The sequence below is a fragment of the Ovis aries genome, chromosome 1, assembly GCF_016772045.2.
Source record: "Ovis aries strain OAR_USU_Benz2616 breed Rambouillet chromosome 1, ARS-UI_Ramb_v3.0, whole genome shotgun sequence".
NCBI lineage: Eukaryota > Metazoa > Chordata > Mammalia > Artiodactyla > Bovidae > Ovis > Ovis aries.
The window spans coordinates 173388078-173414044 of NC_056054.1; the positions used below are offsets into that span (position 1 = coordinate 173388078).

The 25967-nt window shown below is 37.7% G+C and overlaps 1 protein-coding gene across 28 annotated transcripts in view; it reads left to right on the forward strand.

The window, feature by feature from the left end:
- BBX (BBX high mobility group box domain containing) overlaps nt 1-25967 on the forward strand; it is a 291573-nt gene that overhangs the window by 191116 nt on the left and 74490 nt on the right. For all 28 annotated transcript variants that reach the window (XM_012189597.5, XM_042230795.2, XM_060417209.1 and 25 more), the window contains 3 exons: nt 6470-6640; nt 12217-12459; nt 22258-22456. In XM_012189597.5, the coding sequence (XP_012044987.1) occupies nt 6479-6640; nt 12217-12459; nt 22258-22456 (604 nt within the window). In that variant the 5' untranslated portion in view covers nt 6470-6478. The remainder of the gene's footprint in view (nt 1-6469; nt 6641-12216; nt 12460-22257; nt 22457-25967) is intronic.

Here is a 25967-nt window from a genome sequence, read left to right on the forward strand (position 1 = left end):
TATAGATAACATCTTGACAGTTAAAGTTTCAACTTGAAGAGCTACTGCTTTTCAATAAGGAGTGCATTGAAAGACACTCTTTGCATGAATAGAGTGACTGAATTGCTTCTACAATGAGAGTATTACCGTACTGAATGAGTTAGTTTTCATTTAATCTGTGTACAGTTTAGAATTGCCATTAGAATTACAATAAATAATGATTAGCACTTGTAGAACTTTAATCTTCAAAGAGTTTTAAAGTTAGTCTAATGTAACTGTCACTTACAGTTATCAGAGATGTATAGTTGCTCTTCTGCTCTGAACCTTGAAAGTATGTACCTTCCAACCCCCCAGAGTGCCCCTTAGGTAGTTCCATGGCTCTTAAGCTGTTTGTCCTGTAGAAAATGCCCAGTGAGTCAACAGATGCAAGGCTTTATGTTGGAGCTTTGTCCTAGGTAAGTGTTTGGGCTCTTGAGTTAGGCTTCCTGGTTCTCGGGCCAGTTCCTCTGCTGCCAACTGTGTGACCCTAGACAAATGGCTTAACCCTCAGCTTCTTCAACTGGGTTGCATAGTGGTTAGTACTTGCCTGAACGGTTCTTACAAAGATTAAATGAGATAATAAATATCAAGTATGAAGCAAATAGTATTAATAAATATTAGTTGTATATTAGTATTATTTTAAAAATTATCCTTAGGAACACTTCATTTTGGGAAATTGTTTTATGTGGTTAAGTGTCAGGTAAGGAAATTACAAGCCATAAATACCCTTTTCAGAAACTGCTATATACCAGCCTCAGTTTGAGGCCCAGGGACAAAAATGCAAGAAACCAAGACACCTTCCTTTAGAAATTCACAAGCTACTGGGGAGAGGGTGGAGATAGATAAAGCTAACTGAAATACCATGGTAAGTGCTGGACCGAAAAGGTCAAGTATGATCAAAGCTCAAGAGCAAAGAGCAATGAATTTTTTTTTAATTTATTTATTTTTTATTTTTTTTTAACTTTTTATTTTTACTTTATTTCACTTTATAACACTGTATTGGTTTTGCCATACATTGACATGAATCCACCACAGGTGTACATGCGATCCCAAACATGAACCCCCCTCCCACCTCCCTTCCCACAACATCCCTCCGGGTCATCCCCATGCACCAGCCCCAAGCATGCTGTATCCTGCATCGGACATAGACTGGTGATTCGATGAGAGCAATGAATTTTGACTTTAAGGTTTTCACAGAAAGCTTCAGAAGGGAAGTGAATGTGACCTGGGCCTTGATAGAAGCACAAGTCAAAAAATGGAAGAATTTTAGGAAGTGAGCAAGGCTTCCAGGTTGGGGTGTCTGCCAGTGTCTGTGTCAGCTGGATCCCTGAAAGAATGGCAGCAAGGAGCATTTTGAAAGCAGCAACACTCTCGCAAGAGTTGTTTAAGCAGGTCACCCTAACTCATGTGGAAGCTCTAGAGCTACTGCTTTATCACTATTTCTTGGGGCTGATTTTCTTCGCTGTAGGCCCGAGAAGGCTCTGAAGCTTAGCAGTCTCAGGTAGACCTAGGAGAGTGTTTGCTTATGAATAGAATGTGTGGCTGTCCAACAATGAGATTTCATAGGCCTCCCTCACCTTCCCGTATCTCATTTGGTCTGAATTTCCAGTAATATGATTTGAAAGGAGTTTTATTGGACATTCAGGAAACAGTTTAAAATATCCCTGTGACACAGTTACATTTACACAGTGTTTTAAAAGCCAAAATTTACTGATTGCCCAAGTAGACAAGAAGATAGAGAGAATAGAGGATCTTACAGAATTTATGGCTGTGCGAAGGGTCCATTTCTGACTGTATATCACTCATACAAAAGAACGAAACTTTGCATCTTTCTTTTTCAGTTTCTGAGGCTGGAGATGAAAGAACATGAACCACTGTTGAATGGGAGTCCTCTATGTTCTCTCTCCAACAGCATCTTAGGCTGCGTTAAAGCGAGCCCTTGCTGTCTGTTGAACCCATACTCCCTCTAAAAAGCCCGTGGGTGTCAGGACGGTTTACTACCATGGAGCGGGAACTGTCTTGGTGCAGGCTGTGTGCTGGGTGTTACATGAAAAGTCTTCTCACGGTAGAGCTGTTAACATAGTGCTAATGTGAAGAGAGACCAGCAAGATAAACAGCTTTACACTGAGCAGTTAGTGGTATAGGCAGGATTCTGAATGAGGCCTTTAGGCCTCAGTGTCCATGGTTTTCTTTTGTTAAATGTGGTGTTCACTCTGTACTGTTTCTTTTACGATGTTTCTTCCTTAAATTTATCATGAAGTTTGATCTCAGTGAAGGTCTTCATGAATGGGCCTGCTGCATTTGAAAAACATAGTTAAATGAAGTTTTTCCTAATGTATCACCAAGTTGATTTACATTTGGTTTAGTCTTATTAGTATCTAGGGCAACTCTTCCTGGCAAAGAAAAGGGTACACATGGGTTGGTGTATTTTTATAAGATAAATATCGTTCAGTACAGTCCACTTTTTCATGCTGGGGTTATATAACTATACAGTCACCTACCTGTATCCATGGCTCTCTGATCAGTAGATTCAACCAGCAATTGATCATGTAGTAATACAGTCTGTTTTTACTGAAAAAGTTTCATGTATAAGTGGACGCTCACAGTTCAAACCTGAGTTGTTCAAAAGCCTACTGTAATTTGGATAGGGACCTTCAGCCTCCATCATTTGATCTCAGCAACCTAATTTTATGATATTGATTCTTTCAAGTACAGAGTCCACTGATAGTAAAAATAACCTGACTTCAGTTATTCTAGAATTTCCATGTAGAAAGGAAAAAGAACCCCTTTTGAATAAAGTCCCCCAGTTGCTTAATTCATTACCTGTAGATTGCTAGCTTAATTTGCTCTTTTACCAGAACAAGAAACCAAACTGTATAATGTGTGGGGTTTTTAGTGGCAAAATAGTTACGAACGTAGGTCTCTGTTACTGTCAAAAAGTAACAATTTTCCCTCCTCCTGTCTGTTGAAATAAGTAATATGCTTAAATCTCAAAATTATATGCCTTCTTTGCCCTTATTTTTTCTCAGATGTTTTTCTTCACCTTTTCTTTCATTCTTCTCTTTCTCATTACTTCTGAATGATAATCAGGAGCACCCCCACCCCTACCCTCCATGGACGCTTGCCTTCTTTCAACAGTTTGAAAATAGATCCATGGTGATTTAAAAAGTAATCAGATAACTATAAGTTATTGAAGTGTCTAGTTTATAGTTGGGGTATTTCATGGTCATTAGATCAGACACACTTTCCTTGACTATTTTGTCCCAAGTTTTCTATCTTCAGTTCGCTTATTTTATTCATGCTAAAAATACTTATTTTCCTCCTGTTTTATTCTAGACTCTGTGCTAGTTGTCACTCTTTTTTTCCCCACAGCCCAGGTAGTTGATGGTTCTCCCAACAGAACATTGCCACCTAGGCCTGCATTCACTGTTATATGTAGTTGTCAGACCTCCTTTTTTTCACTCAAGAAAGATTATCTGAATTCACAGGAATGAAAGAGAAGGTGTTAATTTTGAAGCCATTCTAGTGTATAAATAGTGAATTATCACCATAATTTAGCGTGGAGTTTCATATAGTTGCTTACAGCAGCCCTCACAACTAACTGATCTTGATGTTCTGATAAGCCAGATGCTTCTGGGTGTATAAAGTTAACTAGTCTTGGATCATCAAGGAGAAGGCTTAGTGATGGAGGTAGGATGTACCCACATAATTGTAATTCAGGAGAAAATGTGATTGGTATCATTAGCAATATAGGATCTTTCTGTTGTTTTCATAGGGGTGGAGAGATTAATTTGGGGAGTATCAGAGAGGAGACATGGTATCATAGTTGCCTGGCAGCTTTGTGGGAAGAAGCGGAGCAGTGTGGTAGGAGGAGGTTAATGTGGTTGTTTTGAACCCCAAAGCCACGTATACCATCCATTCATTTGATTCTTGACATTTTGTATTCTGTTTGAAATTAAAATTACACATAAATATATACAAAGGCACATACTCTAAAACACATTCATGCATAATTAAATAGCATAATCAAAATCATTGAATCTAAATGATATATTTTTCTCTAGGCACTGGCAATCACTTTGACCTCTCCAGTTGATAACAGCTTGCCTGACTTAAAATTTCCTGCTGATTTCTTTTACTTATTTAAAAAATGTGTTATATCATAAAATATTGGGTATTAAAACCCAGTATGGGTTTAATTACCACTCAAGCATCTCATCCTGAAGTGATTAGTAAGCCACAAAAATAACTATTTCCTCTTCTCTCCATACAGCGTTGATATTTTTGGAAATTGGGTTGCCTATGCCAAGTTTTTTTTGTAGATAGACTGGGAATTGTTGACTGGTCTATCAATTCAAAGAAATTGTTGCTCCTTTATTAAAAACATACCAGATAACTAATTCCATTTAGAGTTCTCAATCACTTCTACTCTTGAGGCAGCCACATGAATCATGTAATTGCTTCAGATGTTCAACAGAAGTTTCTTGCTAAGGAAACCACAGGAACATATTCTTCTCCCCTCCTCACCCTCCCGCTTATTTTTTTTTTTGACTAGACACAGCTTTTAATAATAAGATTTTATCAGAATGAAGATTAAAAAATTATTAAAATGAAGATTTTATTGATAAGCAATCTTAATGCCTATCAATCATGAAATAATTGAGAAAATTTCAATACATTCTTATTTTGAAATATTATATGGTTATTAAAAATGAGGATGATCAAACTGATTAACTTAAAGTGTGAAATTTTCAGCTTAGACATTTTAAGTGGCTGTGTTTACTGATATATTTGTATATAGGAGAAGGTACAGAATGATATTATCCATTAAGATATTAGAATTGGTCAAAGGATGGGAAAACAGAGGGCAAGATTATTAACAGAAGATGGTCCAGAAATGGACTTTTATATACATGGATTGGGGGAAAGCAGGAGGATTTAATAAATGGTTTGAAATAGTTGGTTAGGTATTTTGGGGAGAAAAAAATAAGCTCAATCCCCACCTCATTCCTTTGTCAGAATGAATTCCAGATTGATTAGTTATTTACATTTTTTAAAATAATGAAATCTTGTAAGTTCTAGAAGGAAACATTAGTGAATATTTTTTGATTTTGAAGTGAAGACCTAAATGTGACCCTCAAACCCAAAAACAATTAAGGAAGAAATTTAAAACTGCCTATATCATATTGTTTTGAAGACTTTAGAACTAGATGAATCTTGAAACTGTATGTTCATGGATCCTAATGTTAGCAACTTAGCATTAAAAGTTTATTGATAACACTCTGCAAGCATTTGGATCAATGCAAATTTAAACTGACCAGAAAGGCCACCACTGTGTGATTTTTGGCAACTGCATTTGTGTTTGTAGTCATCAGCATGAACCATTTAAACTGATGGTATTTAACTGTATTACGTGAATTTTCACATGAGTGTGTATAAAGAGTAATTTGTTTATCAATGTTACTTCAAATGAATGAATGAGAAATATTAAATAATTATGGGAAAGCATGTAAGAAACTGGTTGTGTGTAGTTTAACTTTGGGCTGGGCATAATGGACAAGGTACATCTTTTTTTTTTTTTTTTTTTTTTTTGCTGTTTTCACCTTTACAATATGAATATGTAGTTGTTTCATTGAGAAAAAAATTTTTTTTAAGTCATTGAAAAATATTTTAGAATTCAGGTTTCTGAAAGATTTTGTCAGATTCATAGTTATTTCAGACAATCATCTATTGGGGAAAAAAGTCTAGAGAGTGAAACTTATTGGAGATTTGCAGTGTGTATGTAATAGGGACATGCACAGACATTGGTGACTTGTATCACAGGTGGGTGCTCATCACACTAAGTGACTTCGTATATGGACGGGATCCTTGGAGGCTGCATGCAGTTAGTTTTTGAAAAATGTATGTCATCTTATGAAATAGTTTTATTTTAAATCTAAAACATTTCATTCTTACAAAGCATTCATTTTACTTAATACTTCTAAGATTTATCATAGTATAGAATGTGAAATTCATATAAATTATTAATGAAAAAATAGGAGCTGTCAGAGAATGTAGAGAGACCTACATCTGGGAGGATCTCTGCTCTCCTGGGAAGCATCTTTCACATTACTCTAGTGGAAGACTTTGAGAAACACTATCCTGGGTAAATACGAACAGGTGACAATCACTTATCATCATCTTAACACTTTATTTGGGTTTTGAGTTTTGAAATTATAAAGTGGAAGGAAGAAGACTTCAGAAGAGGCAGGTTTTATTAGCAATTTAGCCCACTAAAATGAATGTTTGATTATGTTAACTTAGAGTTCTTACTGAATCCAGTAAATGCCTGAGCTGGTAGATATTTTAATCATTAAAACTATAATCCAGTTAAAGTTAAGGAAGCTAAATAAACTAGTTTAAATCAAATTTACTTTGATATCTCTTTCTCTTTTTCTTTTCGTTACCACAGGTCACAGTAATGAAAGGCAGTAATAGAAATAAAGATCATTCAGCAGAAGGAGAAGGGACCGGAAAACGACCAAAGCGCAAGTGTCTTCAGTGGCATCCGTTGCTAGCAAAGAAACTCCTTGACTTTTCAGAAGAGGAAGAAGAGGAAGACGAAGAGGAGGATATTGATAAGGTAATTCCTCCGTTCATTGTAGAAGTTTTAAGTTTGAACTTTCATTCAGGAACTGCGCTGAACACGTGCGGTACAGTGAATGTGTTTCTAGGAGTCTGTATAACTTGAATTCTATTTAACTACTTTATCTACAGTTTCATCCCAAATGTTGATGACTCTTAAAGTATCTGTACTTCCTAATAATTGAGACTGAAGCAGATCCTTCTTAATTAGTATTTCTCTCAATTAGCTAGTGATTTGCAGGCAATCGTCAAATGAAGTGAGTTCATAAAATTTGATATGTTCACCTTGCACCCACCTGTTGCTCCTCTGGCCTCTCTTTCCTCCTTCGCAGCCCAGCCGTGCCACTACAGGCAGGTTCAGAGCTGTTCAGGCCCTCATCCTTGAGGCCCTCAGAGCATCTGGGTGCAGCCACCCCTCCCAGTCCCCCTCCTCTCGTCTCACACTGGAGCAGCCAGCTCTAGCTTAGAAAGTTACACAATGATGCAGGTGACTAGAAAGCCACACAGCCCTTCAGATCTTGGCATGACTGTTCCTCAGCTTTTACCTCCCCAGAGATGTCCCTCACACCCAAGTCTTCCCGGTCTGAGGAATTTGTCCCCTTGAACTTCTTTCTGTTTGCTATGAGTACTTGTTTATGTCTGTCTTCCCAGACTAGAGTATAACCTCGGTAGAGCAGGGGTCTTCTCCTGTCGTCTTCTCCTTCCTTAAAGCCCAGAATGGTGATTGGTGCAGTGTAGATTTTGAACAGCTCAATGGGCTTCCCTGGTGGCTCAGATGGTTAAGAATCTGCCTGATGAAGGAGACCTGGGCTTGATCCCTGGGTTGGAAAGATCCCCCGGGGGAGGGCATGGCAACCTACTCCAGTTTTCTTGCCTGGAAAATCCCCATGGACAGAGGAGCCTAGTGGGCTACAGTCTATGGGATTACAAAGATTTGGACATGATTGAGCGACCTTCATTTTTACCTTTCATGGTCGATGGAAGAATAAATGAGTACATATTTTGTGTCACTACAAATATTATAAAAATTCTTCAGTATCCACTCAGTCTTTTGTCCTAGGGTCAAACGGGTCAACTCCCTTTTTCACTCTGTTTATCAGGAATTATAAACATTTTTCCTATTGTGCAGACATCTTCTCTGGATACTGTTTATGGTCTCCTCACTGCTGTACTTTTTTTCTCTTTCACAGAGAAAATAGAGGCCACCAAAAATGACTCCTTCAGCTTTCTCTACTCAGCTTACTCTTATCTCAGTCCTTATCCATCTTTTCCTTTCCTTTTTCAGAGAAATGGTGTCACTCTTCCTATTTGAGGAAATTGCCAAGTTTGTGCTTATGTGGCTCAGAGGTTAAAGCATCTGCCTGCAATGTGGGAAACCTGGGTTCGATCCCCTGGAGAAGGAAATGGCAACCCACTCCAGTGTTCTTGCCTGAAGAATCCCATGGACGGAGGAGCCTGGTGGGCTACAGTCCACGGGGTCGCAAAGAGTGGGACACCGCTGAGCAACTTCACTTTCACTTTTCATGCTTGTGCCTAAGTTGATCTTTCTCTCACATTTGCACCTATTGATGACTTGGTTATTGAAGCTGTTTCCTATGTCCACGACAGCACTCACTGTTATTTCTGTGCCTACCTTCCCAACTCTACCTTTCTGGTTTCTTCCGTTTGTTATCCATCCATTATTTTACCCTCAAATATTGATGTTCTCTGAGCCTCTTAATTTCTGTCTCCATGCTGGAGCTGTCCCCTAAATTCTGGACTTGTATTTCTGACTATTTACTTGACATATCCATTTTAAATATCACGTCAGAATCTCAGACTGAATGTGTTCAAAATGAAGCTTTCTCTGTTCTTCTCCAAACCCCGTCCTCCGGCGTCTTTCTTTGCTTTCTCGGTAAATGGCAACTCCAGCTGTCAGACTGGTCAGACCTGACACCTGGTTTGTTTTCTTTTGCTCAAGTCTCTGGTCTGTCCATCAGCAGGTTTTCAACTGTGCTTTCGAAAGTATTCACGAGTTGAGCCTTGTTTAGCAGCGTCACTGCTACCACCAGCGCTGGTGCAGATTACTGTATTCTGCCCCTCGCTCCCTTGCTCTTGCCCTTCTGCAGTCTGTTCTCAATAAAGCAGCCAGAGAGATCCTTCCAGAGTGACAGGGTGATTGTGCTACTTTTCAGCTTCATGAGGATGGGGATTCTTTATGGTCACTGCTCTGCCGGCATCACCTGGAACAGTGGCTGCGCCGTATCACATGCCCAGTAAACAGTTATTTAGTAAAAGAATGAAGTCAATGAGTCCTCTTCTCTTTTCAGTCTACAGTCAAGAGATCTCACCCACACTGTTGGTCTTACTTCTTTTTGTTGGTACATTAGTTCATCATCCCAACGCAGCCTTCTCTGCCAAGAGCCTTCTCACATTCTGTCTACCCAGTACTAATCTTCCTGCTCCCCACTGGATATAACTTCCCTTCATTTGAGAAAAAGTGTTCTCAGTTGTGTGTGAAGGAATCTGGCTGCCAAAGTTGGAAACATTCTTCCTTTTTCAACCTTTACATTCAGTTAAGACACCAGTCACTCTGGTTTCTTCCTCATTAGTGACCGTTGTCTCTGTTCCCAATTCTCGATTCTCATGAATACTGCCTTGATTCAGCCCTGTCCTGGTTCTTGTGTGGACTGCTGGCATAAACTTTTAATTCATTCCTCTAGTCTTGCTTGCTGCTAGTTTTGCTACTGTCATTCATGCTCTACACTAATGATGGGCGTTATCCTGAAATACAGATGTGACAGTGCCTTTCCCCTGCTAAAACCACTCATGGCTCCCCATTGCTCCTAGTAGTGGTCTCCAGATTCTGGTCTGGTGCTAGTGTTGGCTTGTTGCAGAGTGTTACTTGGCCTCTGGTGAAAGGAAAAAAAAAAGGTCCAGATAATTTTTCATTTCGATTTAATTTATATACCATGCACTTGTTTGTTTACTTACTTTTCAGTTAGTTAATTTAATGAAATAATTATATGAGAAGTAAAAAAAAAAAAAAAAGTTTTTAGTGTTCATACTTGATAGAACAAAAAGTTCCAGTCTGTGTTGGTCCCCTTCAAGGGGTTTTTTTGAGTCATACAGTCTGAAACCACTCATTTATAGGATTAAATGCACTTATTTTTCTTTTGCATTTTTAAAAAAATGACAAAGCACATTATTCATGAAACGCCCCATACCTTCTTCTACAACAACTCTAGTTCTCCATTCTAATCTTTTGTATACTGGTTCTATTGAACTGCGTATGAGTGTCTGAATAAACCATTGAGCCTTAATCTTTGTTAGTTCCCCACAACCTCCCATCGACTACCTTATGTACTCTGATTTGTCTTTCAAAATTTAGCCCAGACAAGCTTTTCTAGGGAGACTTTACCAATCCACTAGTGTTTCATTATCACACTGGTTTCTTGTTGCAGTCATCATCCTGCTTTCTAATTTATTTGCTTTTATGTCTTTCTCTTCTCCCCAAACAGTGAGCTCCTGGGGCCAGGATCTTGGCTTATTTATCTCTTTTTCCAACTCTTGTCTTGAGTTCTATAATTTAGTCACTGGATCAAAGTTATTTTTTCTGAAGGGAAAATAAAATTACTTCCTCAACCTACATAATACATATTTTTACGCCTCATTTTTCTGTAACTTCTTAGTCAGTTTCAGAATGATAGATAAATATTCCTTGAAAACGCAAGTCATCGTTAATGATTATATCCATAACAAGGAAGATAAATCTGTAGCCTTCACTCCTGGTAATAATCCCTAATGTACTTCTAGATCAGGTAGTTCTGACTTTGAGATTGTGTCTGAAGACAATTGATGGTTAATTAAATGCATATACAATGCTTAATTTAAATTTAAAAGAATTTTAAAAAACATTTAGTGGGATTAAATTAGTGATTTGTCTTAGAGTGTCTGTAACAGTTGCCCAATAAACATGATGTAAAAGAAGCTGATTGCCTTATTATAGTAATGGTCTCCAAGTGTGATCCTTAGACCAGCAGCATCAGCATAACTGCACAACTTGTTAGAAATACAAATCCTCAAAGCCTACTCCAGACATACAGAATATGAAACTATGGCAATGGGACTTAACAATCTGTGTTTTAACAAGACCTCCAAGGATTCCTATGCCCACTTTCATTTGAGAACTACTGCCCTATTGTATCGGAGATGGCAATGGCACCCCACTCTAGTACCCTTGCCTGGAAAATCCCATGGACGGAGGAACCCGATGGGCTGCAGTCCATGGGATCGCTAAGAGTCGGACTCGACTGAGCGACTTCAGTTTGACTTTTCACTTTCATGCATTGGAGAAGGAAATGGCAACCCACTCCAGTGTTCTTGCCTGGAGAATCCCAGGGACAGGGGAGCCTGGTGGGCTGCCGTCTGTGGGGTTGCACAGAGTCGGACACGGCTAAGTGACTTAGCAGCAGCAGCAGCAGCCCTATTGTATGTATAATGCAGTCTAACAGCGTCTTTGATCCTTCTTGATTTTAGCTATGAAACAGCATTAAAGGAATGGTTTTAGTAAGCACTCTGGACTTCTGTTCTCGGTTGCAGTGTTTCCAAGAAATAGGGTGGAATCATATTTTAGCCTCAGAAGATACTTAACAGTGCTATTATATTCTAAGATTGTGTGGTCAGAGATGTGCTTTAAGAAATTAAACCTGCAGCCATGCATAGGAAGTATTATCATAAGGGATTAAAAGCAGGAAGGGGAAGCCATAGGTCAGAGTGCTACTAGGACAGCGGCAATGAGGATTACACAGATGGACAGGATCAGAGCTTTGCGGAAGTCCTTGAAGATCTTGAATGAGACGCTTAGGAAACTGGAGAATTCAAAAGCAGTTTTGAAAGTTTAAGCCCTGTCACCATAGAATTTTAGTAGACAAGAATGTGTGATTATCTATAGACTTGAAAATTTACTTTTGTAGTTCTTCCTTCGAATAATGTCAATGTCTGTTTTGATTTTTATGGTAGGAGGCTTCACTTTGATGTACACAGAAACATTAGTCTGTATTAGATTTTTATTCATTTTCACATTATTAGTTGTACAAAAGCACTTTCCAAAAAGGAGGAAGACAGAACCAATATTCATGTATCTTTATGAGGATATTGTTAACTTTGAGACCTATATACTATGGAATGGGTTTAATTCTTTATATGGATTTAATCATTTATCCAGCAGTTAGTTAGGTACTAATATTGTACAAGACAGTAAACTAGGCACTGTGTATGAGGGAAATAAGAGAGGTTTTGTGCTCACTGTTAGTGAGAGGAAAAAATGCAAGCAATTATAAGAACAATGTAATAATATATGCTGTAATAGAAACATGCACAGGTTGCTATAGAAACTCAGCAAAAGAAAACATTTTAAGTTGGTTACCAGCCACAAATAGTGGTTGATAATTTTTAAAAACCCTTCCTCCCCCCACTTGTAAATTGTTTAAATAGAGCTAAGGAAAAATACAATTTAAAAACTGACACTAATTGTTAAAAAGAGAGTTATCCAGGGTGTGTTAAACATTTTGGCTTTTGTTTTGTTGCTAATAGGTTCAACTTCTTGGGGCCGATGGCCTAGAGCAAGATGCTGGTGAAACTGAAGATGATGAATCACCAGAACAGCGAGCCCGGAGACCAATGAATGCATTTCTCTTATTTTGCAAACGTCATCGCTCTCTTGTACGTCAGGAACACCCCAGGCTTGATAACCGAGGTGCTACCAAGATACTAGCTGATTGGTGGGCTGTTCTCGATCCAAAGGAAAAGCAGAAATACACAGACATGGCCAAGGAGGTGGGTTACAGTGACAAGGCTTTGTGGTAACTGTGAACAACCAATCCTGCATCCCCCAGTTAGTAGAGTCCACGCTAAAGGTCTAGCAGCAGCACGAAGGTGAATCCCGAATCAAGTGTTAAATGAAGACATACAAGCTTTGTTCCTATTCCTGAGTTCCAAGTCCACCTTGCAAATACTGGTGAGGTGCCAAAAGAAACCTATGGCCAAGAAGTGTTTTCTCACTGTATGTATTGCACTGATGGACACAAGGGATGGATTTTTATGAATGGTGATTTATTTATTATGAACAATTTTTGTTTTCAGTGTTTCTAGGAACCCAGCTTCTGCTGTCAGAGAATGCCCATGGTGAAGATGACAATCTTGATCTAGTTCTACAGCTAAAAAGCTTTGTAACCATATCTGAGTTAATTTCTGGGTCTCAGTTTTTTTTGTGGGTTTTTTTTTTCCTTTTTTAAAAACGATGTTATGAGAAAGAGAGTTGGAACAAAATTTGCATCCCTTCCAGCACTAATTTTTTTAAAAATTCTGTAATATACACAGTTATCAAAAGATATGCTTTGATTTGTTTCTGTAGGGAGTAAGTACAGCATGAGTATTCAAAGCCAGTAGAGGGACAAATGGCAGTGGACCAGGATGTACTATGATGTGTGCATGCGTGTAAACACCGTGTAAGCAGTAGTTGGTGAGAAGCATTTCTAAACAGGAATGCTTTCCAGAGAAGTGGCGTGTATGTTCCAAAGTGTGACTTAATTTATTCAGAAATTGCATACTGATCTGTTTCGAAAGTAATCTTAAATTAGTGTGAGTTCATTGTACATCTAAAATGTATTGTGTAATGGATTTAGCAAGTAAGGGGAAAGGAAAGCAATATCATTGTGGTTAAACCTGAAAGGAATAATTCTAACTATATTTCTTTAGAGTTACAGCTTGCAAATAATATTGATTCATGAAAAACCCCAGCCACCCAAACATTTGGTTAAGTTCTATGAAAAGATGGACCAGCAGGTGACAAATACAGAGTTGCAAGTGAGATATTTTATTAGACATCTCAGTATGTAGAAAAATAATTCTTTCAATTGCTGTGGTTGTATTGAGTTGCTTAACAGGCTAACATGGAACTAAAATTTCTTAGTCAGTGTTCAGGGAAACTTGAATCCAGAATAAATGATTAGCATAGTTATTGTGTAATTAATGATCACATAAGGTTTCAGGAATTAACTGTATTGTTAAAGACAGAATTTTAACTGTGTAGAGCATCTAGCAAATTTAAAGTCAATTCCAGTAATCTACATGATTTTAAATGCTCCTGGAGATTTTCATAACAGTAAAAGTTGATTTTCATAACCAATTCTCATAACAGTAATTAACAGTAAAAGGTTCCCATTAAGTAGCTTTAGATCCTTTCATAATCATGCTTCTGTGATAAAACAATTAATCTGAAACCTCACAGGGAGTTGCATAAGCTTCCTATAATTAAACTCTTGAGTTTATTTTTGGATTACTGTTTTTGGGTAACATGCAGCCTGTCCAATAATTGTTTACTTTCTCAAATACTGCTAATTGATAAAACCCAACAGGTGGCCACTTTTAAGAGGAAGGAAGTCTTATTTTCATACAGGAATTCCTTTACTAGTAACTTAATTAGCTTCACAATATTTGCCATTGTGGTGAGTAATGAAATCTAAATTTCATAAGGTGCGCCCCCCCCCCCACCCCGCCCCTCAACAAGCTACTCCAATGGAGATGTAACTGGCTCTTCCACCCCACAACTTGTCTTGTTTACAGTTGCCCTTATGAAATGTTGTCTCACTTCTAGTGCCATGCGTGGAAGGTTCAGCTACTTTCAAAATCCTTATACAATTGGTTTCTAGTCGTAAGTGATACTTGTTTCTACCTACTTACCAAATGGTTTTGAAATTACAAAAGAGTGCAGGCAATTGTGCTGGTGTTTTTTTGTGTGAATATTACAGCCTTAGTTGAAATGTCACTTTTTTTTTTACTTGTTAAAACTTTCTCTGACTCATTCTTTGCTGTTTGATTATTTTCTATTAGTGCATCTGGTGAGGGGAAGTACCTGTTTGGGAATTTTTCAGTTTTTTAAAATGGTTTCCCAGGGCTGGTTTGTATTGTTGGAAAAAAAAAAAAAACGTTGAATGAGGGTTTCATGTTTTCTGAGGGTTTTAAACTGTCCTAAGGATATAACCTGGATTCCTTTCTTAAATTCAGCAGCATGCCTTATGGTGCAATGTTGTGGGCATTCATAGCCTCTAGCTTCTGCAGCTGCCTGTTAGTAGACTCAAACCATATTATTGTTCCTTTTGACATCTTTATGTATACATTTGTACAAATGTACAAATATATGTCTGCATTTTTTAGTAGGACATTTCTGGAAACTTCTACTTGTCACTTAAACTAATAATCATAATTAATTAATAGACAGTCAATATAGAGGATCACACATGTTATTCAGATAGAGTCAGTGCCAAAGAGAGGGGAGGATCTGGGAAGTTAAGACAATTTTGAATGACCTTTATCATACCCCCTTTGGTTTTTGTAGCCTAGGCATGGGACAGAACACATGCATTTATTGACTAGTTAGCTCATTCCAGAGTGGATGTCTCATGCTTCCCTGGTGGCTCAGAGGTAAAGAATCCACCTGCCAATGCAAGAGATCCCTTGGTCAGGATCCCTGGGTTCGATCCCTGGGCTGGGAAGATCACCCAGAGAAGGAAATGGCAACCCACTCCACTATTCTTGCCTGGAAAATCCCATGGGCAGAGGAGCCTGGCAGGCTGCAGTCCAGGGGGTTGCAAAGAGTTAGACACAACTAAACAACAGCAATGAGTGTTCCTATTCTTCAGAGCAGGGACTTAAGGCGCTTTGGAGTTAGTATCTTGACCAATCATACAGTTATGGACCCTGGGATAGTCTTTCCTATTTGCTTCTAGCATCCTTGTAGTATATGTTGCTCACTTTAGATGCCTTTGAGACAAGAGATTTGAGTAAGAAGTGAAAAATGGTAACTATAAAATATGGTCTTATGGGAAGAGTCTGCTTGTGCTGGGGTTGGGGATATTTCAGAAAAGGCTTTATGAAGTTGTTAGTAGAATTTGGTATGTCCAAATCCACAAGATTCAGAAGAAAGGCAAGGATACGAGCAGACAGGGAAAAATAAGAACAACTTCAGGAACGAGAAAGTTTTACCTGAAGCCTGAGCTGTTAGTAGGTGAGGAATAGGAAATGATGATATAAAGGTGAACATCTTGAGAAGTTGGCCTGAAAAGTTGGAAGCTCGGTTGTACGTTAATAAAAGAGCAGTGGAATCAAATGCAGTAAAATACAGTTTAAAAGTAAACTGTAATAGCCTCTTGTAAATGTTGGGGTCTCTTGTGGTCTGGAGTCTAGGAAAGATTATCACTGTAAATCTCCATGGGGTTTCGTGACCAGTTCTTCCTCGATATTTCTTCAAGAGAAAATTAATGTATTCATGCCCTTTCTTTGGTTTCATCAGAAATGGATTCTTCTCCATAGAAGGTTTGATGTCCTTTTCTTGTGTATTATTATTCTGTACACCTTTTGTTAACAGTCATGTGTCATGCTCGACAGAATTTGTCTTTGTACTAGCTTGATGTGGCATCTTGCATACTTCTGAGCTAGAGCAGCACCTCATTGATCCCCACATTCTTGAGAAACAAGTGTTACATTTGTTATTTCCATACAAGAATTATTTTATAATCTGCAATTTGGTGAGAGTTTTGTGAACAGTTGAGTTATAGTCAACATTTTCATCTGTTTATTAAATGATTCTTAACCCTTCTGTTCTTTGGAACTTCCGCTTTGGTTTTCCAAGACTCTTTCTTTTGAGTGACGCCATAGCTGTCAATTGACATTTCTTTCTTCTATCAGACACTTTCTGCTACCTCTAATGAAGTCACTTACTCTGTGTGGGTTTTTCCGAGTATGACTTAACTGGGGCCCCAGCACTTTAAGGAGAGGTGGGTAGTAAAACCAAAGATTTGGGCTTCATGGTTCTCAAATTTCTTGTTTCTTCGGCCTTTCCCATTCCTGTGTTCTGGATGTCAGGACTTTCTTATTATTAAAAAAAAACACTTGTGTTTATTTTTTGAAATAATACCAATTTTTGAATATTGCTTTATTCTCTCCAGGGTTCTGACTCATTTAATCCTAAAAATAATCCCACGAAGTAGATACTATTTTCTGAAAGCTAAAGATGAGGGCACTGCAGCCCAGAGGAGTTAAGTGACTTATCCAAGGCAACAAATTACTAGCAGTAGAGTTTGGGTAGCCTTCTCCCTTCTGAGACCTTCTGAGTTTCCACATTTGTAATTGGCAATGAAGATACCTGTCCTCACAGGGTTGAGGTTAAGATACAAGTAAGGCATTGTGCGCACAGGCATGAAGTTTAAAATGCTATGAAATATTAGCTGTTCCTGATAAGCTTATGTTTGTATTTCATACTTCCTTACCTAATAATTTTTTTACTGTTTTTATTAGAACCTATTAACACACTGAAGTGCTACTAAAATATACAATTAATCTTTGAAACATAAGAATCAGCAAAACTAAAAGTATCATTTGCCTAGCTTGGCAGATACTGTCCAATGTGATTAATGATTCCTAACAAAATAGATGTTCCACTAAGTGAGCTAACTACTTGATTTCAGAAATATCAGTCCATTTGCTAATTGTAATTGTTAGTTGTTTTTCTAATTTGCTGATTGTTTTTCTGGGATTCTCTTGCTTTTTCTATGATCCAATGGATGTTGGCAGTTTGATCTCTGGTTCCTCTGCCTTTTCTAAATCCAGCTTGTACATGAATTATCTGTTAATGCATTTCCAGAAATGCAGATAATGTTTGCTTACCCAGACCTCTACCATCCTTTTATAAAGTGCCAAAATTAAATCTTAAAAGAAATTCTGAAATTTTTATTTTTAATTAGTGCTGACTGATTAAATAGACTTCTCCTTAACCCAAATTGGGGAGGGAAATTGTCCTTTAAAAAAATTTATATGTGGAAATGAACTACTGTCTCCACGGTAATCCTTACAGGGAATTTAGGCAACCGTATCTGTAGCCAACTCAGTTTTTCCTTTATGACTTTTCTGCAAGAGAACCAAATAACTCCCTGGTCACTTATTCAAGTCACTTTTTGAAATGTATGGTTTTTACCGGAGTGGCTTTATCATGAAAGTTTCATAGGTTAGTGTATACTTTAAAATACTTCTGTTCTATCAGATACATAAATTTAATTCATCATCCTGTCATATAAAAGTCTGATTCATTTTCTTCCTGTTAAAATGTCTAGTAAGAATAATTCAGACCTATATGATAAGTTTTAACGTTTTATGAGGAAAGGTTCCTAGAACTAAGGAAGTACTAATTAGTGCCACTTCTCAAATATCTTCCTCTCGTCTTCCACCCTGTATAATGTGATTTCTGCCTGCCAATATGAGGAGGTACAGTTGTCTCCAGATTCATTAGCCATCTCAAAATTTATTATGCTAAAGATTCACTTAGCCCCTGCAAAGTTACAGAATTTAAATTGTATTATGCCTTTTTTAAAAAAACAAGATAATTACTGAATAATCTCTTATAATTGTGGTAGATTTTCTTTTCATCGTGGTGATATTTCACATATTTGCACCAGTATCAGCTCTCTTTATTTGTATAGATATTCCCAGGGTCCCTTATTACTTTACCTCAACAGGGTTATTATTCTCTCTCACTCTGTTGAGAAGGGCTAGACTGCAATAATAGCTAGAAATACTGCCGGACTTTTTGAGCCAACCCTCCCGCCCCACCTCCAATTAAGAACAAATACTTGGAGAACAGTTAATAAGTACATCTCTCCTTAAGGTGCTTTTTAAGATCAAATTTCCCATTCTTATTAATGATCTGTGAAAGTAATTTTGAGAACTAATTTTTTAAAGATTAACATAATACTGCCTTTTGGTTTATAATAATACCATTGTCATATATAAAGTAGACCAAATACTGCATCAAGGGTATGTATTTAATACCATTACAGAATAGCAGTGGTGTATTATCATTGCTAATGAAGTCTGGTGGTGGTTGAGATTGGAGAGAGGAGGGCCAACATTTACTAATAAGCACCTTCTGTAGGTCAGGAACTGTGCCTATAAAGTAGATTCACTCAGGTTATCTAATCAGTTAGAAATCTGCAAAACAAAAAAGAATTTAGTAAGGGAATTTTTATTTTAATGGGAGATTTTTGAAAATAAGTATTTTAGCAAGAGGTGTTAGTTACCTCAAGGATAGGACCAATAGCCTGTGATTGATGTTTGTGAAGGATAACTGAGCTTCCCCCTCTACCCCCAGCAAGAAAGGCCTCCCTTGGGGATCCAGATGAGTGGGCCTGTCTCTTTGGTCCTTTCAGTCTTGTGCTGATGGATTTTTGCCCACATGGTTGACCAGCGTGCAGATAGTTTCACTCAGCTGTTTGCTCCAGACTATATATAGCTGCTTCTGATTTCTCCCTTACTCAGCTTTCTCTGTGATCCCTCTCCTAATAACCTCATCACAACAAATGATTAAGCCTTTCTGTTGTCTCTTATAGCTGAATCAGAGCCAGTGACTGATGGTGTGTGTGCTGGGTTCCAAGGACAGACATCCTCATGCCCTGAGGCCCCTCCTCCCTCCACCCTCACTGGGTGTTCATACACTGCCTGTGTTGACCTGTCTGTCTTTTCATGAATTTATGACATCTCCATCTAAGCTTTAAACTCCTTAAGGACAAGGGCTGTTTGGTATTCTTTTCTCTTATCTCCTTCATTCTTAACCCTTTGCTCTGTTGTTTTACACTGAGTTTAAGAATATAAAAGATTAATATTGTGGTTCATTTACATAGTATTGATCCTCATAGTGAATTCTCAGTTTCTGTTTTCCATAAAACCCCACATACTCCAGGCCTGTCTTCTGCCATTTGTCCTACACATAGGTAGCTTCAGTAGTTGTTGTTCAGTTGCTAAGTCGTGTCTGACTCTTTGCGACCCCATAAACTACAGCACAGCAGGCTTCCTTGTCCTTCACTATCTCCAGGAGTTTGCTCAAACTCATGTCCATTGAGTCTGTGATGCCATCCAACCATGTCACCCTCAGTCTTTCCCAGCATTAGGAAATTTTCCAGTGAGTTGGCTCTTCACATCAGGTGGCCAAAGTACTGGAGCTTCAGCTTCACTATCAGTCCTTCCTATGAATATTCAGGGTTAATTTCCTTTAGAATTGACTGGTTTGATCTCCTTGCAGCCCAAGGTACTCTCAAGAGTCTTCTCTAACACCACAATTCAAATGCATCAATTCGTTGGCACTCAGCCTTCTTTACGGTCCACTTCTCACAGACCCACTGAAAAACAGTTACCGTGCTGGAGCCAGGGGAAGGTGTGTGGACCGTGTATTAAAAGAAGTAATATGTTTGAGTGGCTAATTGTGGATTGTAATCAATTTGAAAACAGAGACTGATTCCTGCTCTTTTCATGCCCCGTGTTTAACCAGTGTCTGTCATCTAGTCAGTCCTTATAAAGTACTGGAGATGGAGGTGACTGAGTGCGTAGAATAGGTGCAAGAGAAAGAGACATTTATGGTCAGTGATTGTCACTGCTTTACGTTGTCTTCAGCACAGCTGCATATCATAAGTTAGTTTAAGCTAGCCCTTATTAATACCATCAGTGCTTTTAAGAATAGTCAATGCTGGTAATAATTCATTCAAAGAATGACAGTATTATTGTTTTCATCACACATGCAGATTTTCATCAAAGCCAATTGCTAAGCGATTCTTAGAAAAGGATGTAGTATTTACTGGAAAAGAACTATATTATCTAGCAGATTGACAACATAGGAAGGGAAGAAGGTGACACCTAGAAACAGAGGAAATCTGAAATCTAGTCACATCCATCCATCTAGTATCTTTCACAGTTGGGACTTTTTCTTAAAAAAAAAAAAAAAAGAACACCAAAAGTATCAAAAACTTTCTTTTAAATGTCTTGTGACAGATATGTTACTTTGATAGTCCTTTGTTACTTTATAGAGTGGTGGCTTTTATTCAAATAACTGTTCATCCTACTGTTGCAGCTCGTGTGCCTTTTGCTGGGACAAAATGATGATGCATGGTGCCTGCTACTTTGATTTTCATCTCACCCTTTCATTTGTCACTTTCCACCTCCAGACAGCAAGCGAAACTGTCTGCCTCATCTTAACAAACATGTAAATCACCCTCATGCATGTGAATGTGCTTGTAATAGAACCTCTTACTTTACATTGATACCCCCAAATTTACTCTGCTATGTGATGATAAGTTCTAGTTTGGATCTGGCCTTAGTATCCTGTTATAATTATTTTTGTAAGAAGAGTAGAACTTATCTTACTGTGTCTTCCTTCTGCATGTACCTATATATCAATATGCAGATGTACAGCTTTTAGTTTAACAGCAAAAAGATTATTCAGAAAATTTAAGGGTAATTCTGGGGGGTAATACTAAACCATTGACTACTAAGTTTACATTATATTGTCTACAGTACAGTTCTCATTTATATGATTTAAAGTGAAGTGATGTTTATTAGTTTGGTCAGATATACCGTTTTTACACTAAGGGTAAAGGAACTTCTTTTTTAAATGGGTTAGTTTAAAAAGCTGTTTCAGTCGTATACTAAATTAATTTTACACACAGTATTCATTTTGAAAAGCAAGCTTTATAGGATTGAACAAATCGTATTAATTAAATAAGATATCTAGCAGTAATAACAAAATCATTGAAAAATACATCAATATATTTTATCAAATGACATAATTTTGATAATAGAACATGAATAGCATACATATATTTTATTTAATTTTATTGTCGGGAAAGAGAATGGCAGAGTTGGGAAAGAGGGAGAAAACCATAGAAAAATAAAGGAGAAAAGAAGATATTGATACCGAAGGCTGAAAACCTCCATGTTGTAATGGATTAATTATGACCTCACAGATCTCTGTATGTTCACTTTAGTGATCACATGTGTTCATTGCAAACCCCTAGGATGTGATCCGGTGCAGTTACACTTTGTAGTTTTGAGGAGGAATTGAGGCTGAGAAAGGTTGTACAACTTGCTTAATGTCCACCATGACTAACAGCAGAGGTGGGTTTTGAACCCAGATAATCAGACTCTGTATCCAGGGCTGTTTCTTCTACATGCCCCTGCAAATAACTGAAAAGTTCATCAGTTTGCCCTACCCTGTCCTCTTGCCATTCTTGATCGTGGTTCATTTATCGTACAACTGATTACATTGCTCTGAAAGACTTGCCTGTATCCGCCTGTGCAGTAAAGCATGTTTTAGTTTTTAACTTACCAACTTAAGCAGTGAGCAGAATCTAGTTCCTGACCCTGGTATCGGCTCACATTTGGACTGTGCATCTGATACCTACTTTGAGATGGATACACAGGACAAATAACATGACAGACAATGCGCTTTCTCCACCAAGATCAGGCGGAGATCTGAATTTGGATACTGGAAAGAAAAAAGAATAATGAGAGTTGAAAGATACAAAATGTGTTGCCTCTGAACCCTCATCCCACAAGTGAACTTTCTAGCAGATAAATTCATGTCCTAGCTCTAAAGCCCCGTACCGAGGCTGTCGTTCTTCTACAAGGAAAGACACAGCAGTGTTGTTTTTTTTTTTTTTTTAATTCAGTATCTTAATAGAGGAGTAAGGTGAAGGCTATTAGAACCTTTTCAATCTATGTGTTAATTAAAATATGTTGTCTGTTCTTTACTTATAGTATAAAGATGCGTTTATGAAAGCAAATCCTGGCTACAAATGGTGTCCTACCACAAACAAGCCTGTGAAATCCCCAGCACCCACCACTGTCAATCCGCGAAAGAAACTATGGGCCTTCCCATCTGACTCTTCAAGAGACTTGCCAAGCCCCAAGAAAGCAAAGACTGAAGAAATGCCTCAGCTTAACTTTGGAATGGCCGGTGAGTTTAAACGCTAATTTCCCCTGTTCTTTAAGACTGGGGCAGTTCATGTAGGCAGTATTTTTAACAGATAATAGAGAGGGAGAGAAAAGCAAAATTTATGACCAATAGGAAGTAATGGCAAATATGTACCTTAGCTTAAAGCTTTGGAGTATGACATGCTTTAGAATGTATATAGAATTAAAGAAAGGAGGGTTAGACCAAGTGGTGGAGCCATTGTAAATATCTGTGGATTCCTGACATTGATATGGAAAAGCAGACAACAATGTGGAGACTGTCAGAAGCTCAGGGATTTTGTAATGTAACAAAACAGCTTGCACGCTCATGCCCACTATTAAGTTGTTCCCCTTAAGCACCTTCTCTGGAGAAGGGAATGGCAATCCACTCCAGTTTTCTTGCCTGGAGAATCCCATGGACAGAGTATCCTGGCGGGCTACAGTTCATGGGGTCGCAGAGAGTCGGACGCGACTGAGCAACTAACAGACACTGTAAGCACCTTAGTTGTGTTACATACCTAACAAGCCACGATTATGTAGATCATTTGAGGATATGAAACATCGAGGGCAGGAGGATGAACAACTCCATCACAAATCTAGGATGGATCTGACAGCTGTTTTTTAGAGGGAATTGCCATCCCAGTCTTTATACTGGCCCAGCAAATGGAACTTTCCAGATGGTCCCATTTGTTCTGAGCCTTTAATATTCTTTGGGTGGTAAGGAATGTTACAGCATTTATTACCACGAAATAAAGTATTTATATTCACCCTGCAAATGGTTCTGTCTTCCTACCTATTATAATACCATAATCAAGAGAAGTTTCCAGGATGAATTAGGGAGACTGGGCAGAATGGAAGCATTGAAACTGGTGTGGAGCTATAGGGTTCCCGTGTCATTAGTACAAACAAATTTTCTTCAAAATGGGAGCTCTGAACAGTTTGCAAAATAGAAAGCTTGGGAATGGAAGTTGAGCAGTATTGTGACGACACTTCACTAGTAGCCAGAAGGCCTAGTGAGATTTAACAGTTCAGTGTGTGACTTGTGGCATCTAACAATGTGGTGGTGTCACATGTAAATCTAAGAAATGCGTCTGCCACGATGGCCGTTCTGGGGGAACACAGTCTTCAGGTGATTGTTATGTAAATATCTGTGGTATAATTCTAGGTAAGCTCACAAAGTGATGCTTTGCATAACTCAGAGGAATCAGAATAGAGATCTTTGTTTCAGCTGTTACTTTGTACAATTTAAGCTTCAACCTGCTTGCTGCGTCTAGAATTCCCAGATTGTGTCAGTAAGAGTTTTTATAAAATGCTTAATCATCTGAACTTATCATCAGAACCAAATCAGAATATATCTTTGACTGGCTTCTAAATTAATTCCTTTAATTAGCATGTATCTTCCATTGCTTTTTCTACCACTTCTAAGTCTAGATCAGTCTCTCTAGGTTGTGTTTTTTTGTTTGTTTGTTTTTTGCATACAGTGGCTATTCACAAACCAGAAATACTGCAAAAAGCTATAAAAGATGTCTGTCTATAGCATTATTTCTATTACTTTAGTAGTCTACTTGTTATACCTACAAATTCAAATTGGGACCTAGGTTTCAACCAAGATATTTACAGCTCAGCTTTTAAAAACAGCATTCTTTTTAAAAAATACAGCAAAGAAGGAAAAGAACCTTCTCACATTTATCTCATTATATAAGGGCCTGTGATGGGTGTTGGGAATCCATGATCACAGCCCTTGTTAAGCTATATATAGCTGATAACATTGGTCTGGTGTTCTTTTTTAGCACAACGATAGCAAACTAATTTGCTGTTAATTAAAACATGGTTCTTAGCTGTTTAAATCTAGAGGAAGAAGCTGTAGGGCTTTTAGAGGCCAGTTTAAGCTTACATGGAATTTCATTTTATTTTGTTTTCCCTGTAGTCCTTGTCACATGACACTGTGCATTTTTTAGTAACCCCAAAGCAGGCAAGTGTGTGATATCCAAGAAGGAAAAGCTGTGCAGAATTTAACGTAGTGCAGGTCCTCTGAGTGAATGGAATGCATGCTATTTATCTAAGTATAGTTTTGATATATCCAAATAACATTATATAAGTATAAATTAACATAAAGGATGATGGTAATTTCTTGTCTGTGTTTTAGTGTCTATACAGCAAAGTCATATTCGTGTATAACGTAAATAGATTATCATGGACGTATGTTCATATTTTACTAAATAATTTGAACTAACACATTTTTATCTTTATTAGAAAGCAATTATTCAATCCTTCCTGTCTCTAGAATGACAGTGCCAAAAGTATTTGGCTGCCCTGAGAACTAAAGTTCACTTTTACTTTCCACCCAGTTCATTTCTCTTAACTTTTATTTGCCAATAGATTTAAGTGTCAATTTTAGCAGCCACAGTAGTTCATAAACTTAACATTTAATTAAGGATTGAATCTGAACAAGAAAGAGCCTTGTTTTAGCAAATCAGCCTGTGTTCCTACATGTCTTCCTACAAGGCTGTCTTCCAGCATGGAGCTGTTTTGTGACCACCTGATCCTTTGGTGACATATTTTACCTCTACTAAGCTCTTTCTTTCTTTTTTTCAAAAAGCTCTTACAGATTCTTTTCTTTTTTTAAAGTTGGACCACTTGTAAGATGTGGTCAGAGTTGCTTCATGAGTTCTTGAGACCGATTTGTATTCAAAGATGGATTAAAGGACATATCTTTAAACAAAATAAAAAACGAAAGAGAAAAGAAGCACCTGAATGTCTTCAGGCAGCACTATGTCTGATCCTCATTTTTAATTGTAGAGAGATTACTAAAATAAAAAATGTGTTTATTGAGGGCCAGGAAGCACTAGGTTAAGCATTGACTTAGGCATTTTCACATATTATTGAAGTTCTGAAATGTAACTCATTTAAGACAACCTTAAAGGATATAGGTTTCTTATTATCTGTATTTTCTTTGTTTAGATATAATCCTGGGTCATAGATCTACCAGTTTCTCTTTCTACTTCTGTTGATTATTGAAGGAATGAAAACACAGACCTTCAGTAGTATAAAAAGGGTTCATTTTAAATGCTAAAAGATATTTTGAGGAAGGGCCTAACCTTACCCCTAAGATTTAAGATGTCAGAAATACTTCACAGTTGAACTTGGATTTGTTTTTGAAAGTTTTAAAAAAAGAATATTTGAACAAAGCCCACTAAATTTTTGGTGGCCCATTTGTACAATGTCTTTCTGTTCTCAAGTTCCTCCAATGACCTGGTTCTTTTTATCAAGCCCTCATGTGGGAGAAATAACAATATGAGAATAACAATCTCAAATTTCTTAGAAAACAAGCATAAGCACTCTATTGTTTTTTTAATCCAAACTCCCTATGCAGTAAGGAAAGAAGCATTGCACTAGGAGATAATTCATGTTCTGAATAGCTGTGGTACTGAGTAAAGTATTTTGTTGGGATGGTGGACAACAATGGTATTTTTAAAGCTCACCGAAGTATGAATACTAAGCATGTATATGCCAGG